This window comes from Quercus suber, unplaced genomic scaffold (assembly GCF_002906115.3).
Source record: "Quercus suber isolate HL8 unplaced genomic scaffold, Cork oak 2.0 scaffold_18, whole genome shotgun sequence".
In the NCBI taxonomy this organism is placed as follows: domain Eukaryota; kingdom Viridiplantae; phylum Streptophyta; class Magnoliopsida; order Fagales; family Fagaceae; genus Quercus; species Quercus suber.
This window is the reverse complement of record NW_027069483.1, coordinates 2,008,876-2,015,762: the sequence shown is the minus strand read 5'-3', so window position 1 is coordinate 2,015,762 and position 6,887 is coordinate 2,008,876. Positions and strand designations below refer to the sequence as shown.

General features: G+C 39.1%; 1 protein-coding gene across 1 annotated transcript; it reads right to left on the bottom strand.

The window, feature by feature from the left end:
• Positions 1 to 1,873: 1,873 nt before the first annotated feature.
• On the bottom strand, positions 1,874 to 2,836 carry LOC136062322 (uncharacterized). Its single transcript, XM_065761234.1, has one exon. It carries the CDS (start codon positions 2,834 to 2,836, stop codon positions 1,874 to 1,876), a length of 963 nt encoding a protein of 320 aa, XP_065617306.1.
• Between the last annotated feature and the right edge of the window lie 4,051 nt (positions 2,837 to 6,887).

The following is a 6,887-nucleotide window of genomic DNA, read 5'->3' as shown; positions in this document are numbered from 1 at the left end:
TTTAGAAAAAACTTGTTGAGGGTGGCAACTCGTCCGGTGAGGGACTGGACTTCTTTAACACTGCTCGGAGGCTTCATACTCAATATTGCTTGAATTTTGTCAGGGTTTGCTTCGATTCCTCTGTAGGAGACCATAAGCCCCAGGAATTTTCCTGATGATACTCCAAAAGCACATTTACTAGGGTTCAACTTCATGTGATACTGCCTCAGTGTATCAAATGTTTCCTGCAAGTCGTCCAGATGCCTATCTTCGTCTTGAGTTTTCACCAACATATCGTCTATATAGACTTCCATATTCCGCCCGATCTGTGGACGAAACATATGATTGACCAGTCGTTGGTACATTGCTCCAGCATTTTTCAAACTGAAAGGCATCACTTCATAACAAAATAATCCCTGACTGGTGACAAAGGACGTCTTCTCTTGGTCGCTTCATCCATCCTAATCTGATTGTATCCAGAGAAAGCATCCAGGAAACTGAGCAACTTGTGGCCTGCAGTAGAATCTACCAGCTGATCAATGCATGGTAACGGGTAACTATCCTTGGAACAAGCCTTGTTTAAGTCAGTGAAATAACACACATTCTCCACTTGCCATTCGCCTTCTTGACCATGACTACGTTGGCCAACCAATCAGGATAGTATACCTCTCGAATGAACTTCGCCATAATTAACTTTTGAACTTCCTCCTTAACAGCATTGTCTCTCTCTGGGGCGAACACCCTCTTCTTTTGCCGCACTGGTTTGGAGGAAGGGTATACACTCAGACGATGGGTAATGACACCAGGATCTATACTCGGCATGCCTTCGTGACTCCATGCAAACACGTGTCTGTTTCTTTTTAAAAAACAAATGAGATCTTTCTTGATCTTCGCTTCCAGATCTGCTCAACCCTGGTACACCTCTCAGGTTATTATCATCTAAAGGAATATCTTCCAACGCTTCAATGGGTTCTGCCATAACTTTTTTTTCTTCAATATTCATTGCTTGAATTTGCTCGTCCGCAGCCAGCATGGCTAGATAACACTCTCTTGCTGTTAATTGGTCTCCCTGTACTTGGCCTACCCCATGTTCCGTCGGGAACTTGACTGACAAGTGGTAGGTAGATGTAACTGCCTTCCACCTATTTAGGGTTGGCCTCCCAATTATTGCATTGTAAGAGGATGAACAATCGACCACAAGGAAGTTCACCTCCTTGGTAACTTGCTACGGATATGCCCCCACTGTCACTGGTAATGAAATACTGCCCACAGGTTGTACCTTCATTCCACCAAAACCCACTAGGGGGAGCTCGCTTGTCGCAGCCGATCTCGTCCTAATTCATCTGCTGAAAGGTGGATAATACAAAATATCACCGAGCTTCCGTTATCTATCAACACCCTTCTGGTCTTGTAGTCAGCAATAAGGAGGGTGATGACAATAGCATCGTCATGAGGATGGTGAATTCTCTCTGCATCCTCGTCCGTGAAGGTGATCGCCTGCTTATTTGTAGTTCTCTCACTCGGTAATCGTCCAGAGAGTTGAACGTTCTGTACTGCTTTCAAGTATGCTTTCTTGACTTGGACGACTGTCCTGTAGGACTTCCCCCTAGGATGATTCTTATTTCTCCGAGGGTGGTCGTGATGATCCTCTACCTTCGCTTTCAATTTCTCATCCTTGTGGTCTCGTCCAAGGAAATTTCTCAACTTTCCTTGCCTGATGAGATTCTCAATTTGCTGCTTCAAATCAAAGCATTCATCCGTATTATGCCCATAATCCTATGGAAGCGACAATACTTATTCCTATTGCGCTTGTTGGGATCTCCCTTCATCTTCTCTGGCCACTTCAAAGAAGGCTCGTCCTTGATTTGCATAAGGACTTGCTCAAGTAGCACGTTCAAGGGGTGTACTGTTGATTTCGCGCTGAAGGACCTGCTTTCTTTTCTCGATCCCTCTTATCTTCTGTCCGTCCTTTCTTAGGACGAGGGCCTTGCTCCGACTGACGCATTGGGTTGGCTTCAACTTTCTCAACTCTCTTCCTCTTCTTGGCTATGATAGCATCCTCTGCATTCATAAAGTTCTGGGCTGAATGAACTAGTTCAGCCATGGTTTGAGGCACTTGTTCATATAACTTATGGATGAATAAATCAGAATGAACTCCATTATAAAATGCGGCCAGAAGGAGTTTATCATCCACCTCGTCCACCGCTAAGGCATCCCTGTTGAAGCGCGTGATGAAGGACCGTAAACTTTCATTCTCCCCTTGCTCTATGGTTAGCAAGCTAGACGAAGAACGTTTGTGCCTCTGCCCTCCAATAAAATTGTTAACGAACAACTTGCTTAACTCTTCGAAGGACGTCACTGTATTATGAGGTATTTTGCTGAACCACACTCGTGCAGGTCCTTTGAGGGTAGTAGGAAAAGCTCTGCACATTATTTCATCTGGAACTCCTTGAAGATGCATAGTAGTTTTGAAGGTGGCAATATGGTCAAAAGGATCTCGCGTCCCGTCATACGAATCTAGAGGAGGCATCTTGAACTTAGGTGGCAAAGGATGAGCATTGATGGACGCCACAAAGAGGGAATCAGTTCTGTGAACTAAGTCTTCCACAGAGTTTGTTTTCCTCATGTTTTCCCTCATCTCGTCCATGACCCTTCTTATTTGATCCATTTCCCTTTCCAAATGAGGTACCCTCCGTGAAGCGGAACCCCTTGACTGATTTTCCGTTTCAACATTCCTTTCCTCTTCTTGACTTTGGGCCCGTTCTTCAGCATTCCATTCATGAGGCTGCTTCCTTAACTCAAGTTGTCTAACCAACTCTTGGTTCTGACGAGTTAACTCTGCCATAGCAGCGGCCATGGATTGCATATGTTGGAATGAAGATGGTTGCATGGTGGGTGCTGACTGACGGTCGCGGTGAGGGTTACTAGATGCATCCCTGCTTTGTTGAAGGCTTGGACTCGTAGCCCTAGATCTTGTCCGAACTATTTCAACCCTTTATTGGAGAAAGAAATTACAGGACTTAATAAACTAAGTTCAAAAGACAACAAATTTCTTACTTTCCCACAAACGACGCCAACTGATAAGTCCTTAGAAATCAGTGGGCTGAAAAGTCTTCGGATATTGTTGATCTTGAAGAATGAGTCCTGAAAAACCAAAGAAAATCAGAGAAGACCAGTGGAAGCCGGTCTTGAATCCTCCGATGGTAAAGTTAGTGGATTGAAGTAGAAAAGAGAGCACTTCAAAGACTTCACCAATTTTTCTCTAGAATCCAAAAAAAAGTGTCCATACCTCTGCGTAGAAGGGTTTTTATATAGTGTTAGCTTGACAGTTATTTCTCCTATCGTCGTAGAGTTTGGAGGATTCAGAGGGTAACTTCCATAACTGTCATAGGAGTCACCTCATTGGGACTTGTGTTCTGATTCAAACAATATGACTCTTCAACATGACTCTTGGCTTTTGAAAGAGTGTTGGAAGAGTGTAACTCTTGGTGAACCTCACTCGTCCATCATTAAGGACGGACGAGGTTCACTGCTAGTACGTCCTTCATTGGACGAGTGAATGAAGGACGACTGTAAGAGGACGGTAAAGGAAGGACGAGTGTACCGGCCCTTTGTTCTCCACTTTGTACATCGCTATGGACGGCCATATGGACGAGTAATTAACTTGGCGTTTTTCTTGCACCATCACTATTTATTAAATTATTTTAAAAATGGTTGTTTATTTTAAATTATAATGCTTTCTATTTAAAGGATTATTAAACAAAATTTTTATGCCTTTTCATTTTCTATTAACCTTATACAAATCATGAAATCTATTTTAAAAGCTGTTTAATTATTATTTTTTAGATTTTTTAATTCAACAAATTAAATACATTCATTTGTATTTTAATAAATTAATTATTTTTATTTATTAATTGTGTTACTTTTTAATTGGTTCCACACATCTAACCCTGTTTAATATTTCACATTATCATTCGAAAACCTTGGTGCTTAGTATAGTTGAGCTCAAATACTACTCCACATGTACATAAATATTAGGTAAATGGCTTCATGACAAAAAATGCCCAAATCGAAATTGATGTGAATCAATAACATGTGGAACTTTCATCCTAACTTTCTTTGTGATATCACAAGATGTATGGGTTTGTATTGCATTCTTTCCAAAGTTTCTCTAGTCAACTTAAGAATTGGATCTTGTGGCACTCCTTGGGCATGATACTCTTTGAGTTAGACCCTTGATGAGTGTTAACAACTTGATTTGTTGATTGTTCCTCTTCATTCTTATCATTCTCACCATCATCGGCTTTAGATGTTTACCCCTTTGACCAGCAGCGTTTGACCATTAGATTTAGCAATTAAACTCTCTCTCTATATCATTCAATTGAAGGTTTAATCCATTAAGTTGTCCCAAGATTTGAAAAAGAACATCACCAAGATCACCATCATTCAATTGCCCCCTAAATGTCTCCTCACTCTTGTAGACTTAATGCAACACCTCATTATGATACCAAAATTGACATAAGATAAGGGGAAAAAAATGGATTTATAATTCCTTGTTAAATCTGTAGCACTTAGGCAGCTTGAATTTTTAGGAATTAGGATAAGGGTTTGGTGGGGAAAAGGTTGGAAAATAATAATGGTTATAAGCATTCACATCCGAGTTTGTAAAAAAAATATCTATTTTACTACAAAAAAAAAAAAACTATTTTATCAACCCATTTTACAATTAACACAACATCATAATTTTTATTTTTACATACAATTCATTAAAATAATATAAACTAATCTATCAACTCACTCTCACTCTTCTCTCCCATCTCTCTCTTCAATCTTTTATGTGCTTTTATATACTTTTATGTTTACGTTTATGTTTAGCAACCATGAACAATAGTCTATATATATATAAACTTATTGTTCATGGTTGCAACACACACTCTGGTATCAATTTGAGCGTGTGTGTTGCTAAAATAGCAATTTAGGGAGTTTTACACCCCTATTGCTATTGCTCAAGGCTTCTAATGGAGGGAAGGAATAATAGGATTTGAGGGTGAAATAAAGGAGAAAAGCCAAAAATTTAAGTTGTCATTCCTATGTTGTGAACAATTACAGGGTTGTTGTGGGATGTTTGATGGTTATTTGATTGATGGGTTCTTTAGGGTTTTATAGTTTTGGATTTTAGAGTTTTAAAAAGTGACAAATCAAGTGTATTTGCAATGGTGTAAGTTGTTGGGAATTTAGAATGGAAAAGGAAACAAAAACTTCAAGGACTTTTATTGGGAATTAGTCTATGGCATGAAATCATGAAGAAAGTAGCATCACACTAATGTCAAACAAGCTTCGTAACTTCTCTGAGAATCATAAAACTTATTCTTCTTTGAATTGAAAATATTACATCCCTTTAAATTGAGACTAATTATTTTAATGAAAATAAGGCTTCTTGAAATTTCTAATAAGATGTAGACTTCAACTCCTTTGGCTTTACTACTAAATCCAAATTAAGTAATTAAACTCATTGACTATTAGCGTAACCCATCCCTAAAATCTAAAAAATTATGAAATTATCATTGAAACTTGATACTTATTAAAACTCTAGGACCTCTTTAATATATGATTAAATGTTGTTGCCATGTCCTTCATCAATTTGATATTCTAACTTACCCTATGTTTTGATGGATGGAGATCTATTCTCCCTCCATTTTTTTTGCATCCAAACACACCCTTAAGTATTAAAACATTAGTGGTTGATATCACATCAGTGCCTTAAATTCTTTTCCTATTTTTACAAGGATATTCTTTGAGCTAGATGTGCAACCAACTGCATCAACAAACACAATTGAAAACCTTGGTCAATGGAAAAAATGTTTCCCATATTAACAAACAAAAATAAACATAAACATGTGTAAAACCATTCTACATATGAAAGTTGTAAAAAGAGCCATCCACTTTTTTCTCTCTCACTTTTTTTCTGGGGTAGATTATACATACATGGGGTTTGAGTTTTTGAATTCCTCATTTTCACCCACTGTTGTGGGAAAAAAAAAAAAGGTGGGGAGGCATTGGCAAGACCTCATTGACAAATAAAAAAACCCTTTACTCACATTCTCACTCTTTTCCATCTCTCTCTTAAAAAGTTTAACCACTTTCAAGTCATTAAAAAGAGTATTTTTAATTCTCCAATATGAAAAGAAGAGCATTTTGGTACAGATTTTTCTATTCTCTCTTTAGTTAGAGTGGAAGAAGTCCAAGAAGCCACGTGATTGCTGACAAGTAAGAATCTAATGCCACGTAAGAAAATAAGCTGATGTGGGAGCAGTTGTGGCTTTTGAAGAAGCTTTGACCCTGATCTCCTACCCCACACACTCCTCTGAAATCACCATGGCTGCAGAGCCTGAAAACCCTATTTAAGGCTTTGAAAGCTCCTTTACCATCCCTCTATTCCTCTCTTTGCACAGTGACTTTTCTGGGTCATCCACCTCATCGTCATGGCTTCACCAGAGTACATATACAATACATTAATAAACAAGTCTTTTTGTTTGTCATACTCGGTGTCCATTTCTGGGCCCATCCAAGCCTAAACTATGTGGCCCATGACGCTCCTCCACTACTCTCTACAGTGCACAGTCTTCCCCACTATCTTATTTTCTTTCTTTCTCATTTTTACATAGTTAATGCTTTGTTCTGTAGCTTTTTTTTTTCCTGTTCTGTCAGCATCAGCATCAGCATCTTTCATTTCTCTCTGCTCTTGTTTTGATGGTCTGGGGTTTTGACACGTGGCCGGCTAGATTTGTGCCAACTGCCAAGCCATTGTCGAACCATAATGCTGGTTTTTGTGTTTTGCTTTGCCCCGACTCAAACCTCGTATTGAGGTTGTGGTGTCCACCACCTGACAATTATTATTGTATGTGGCC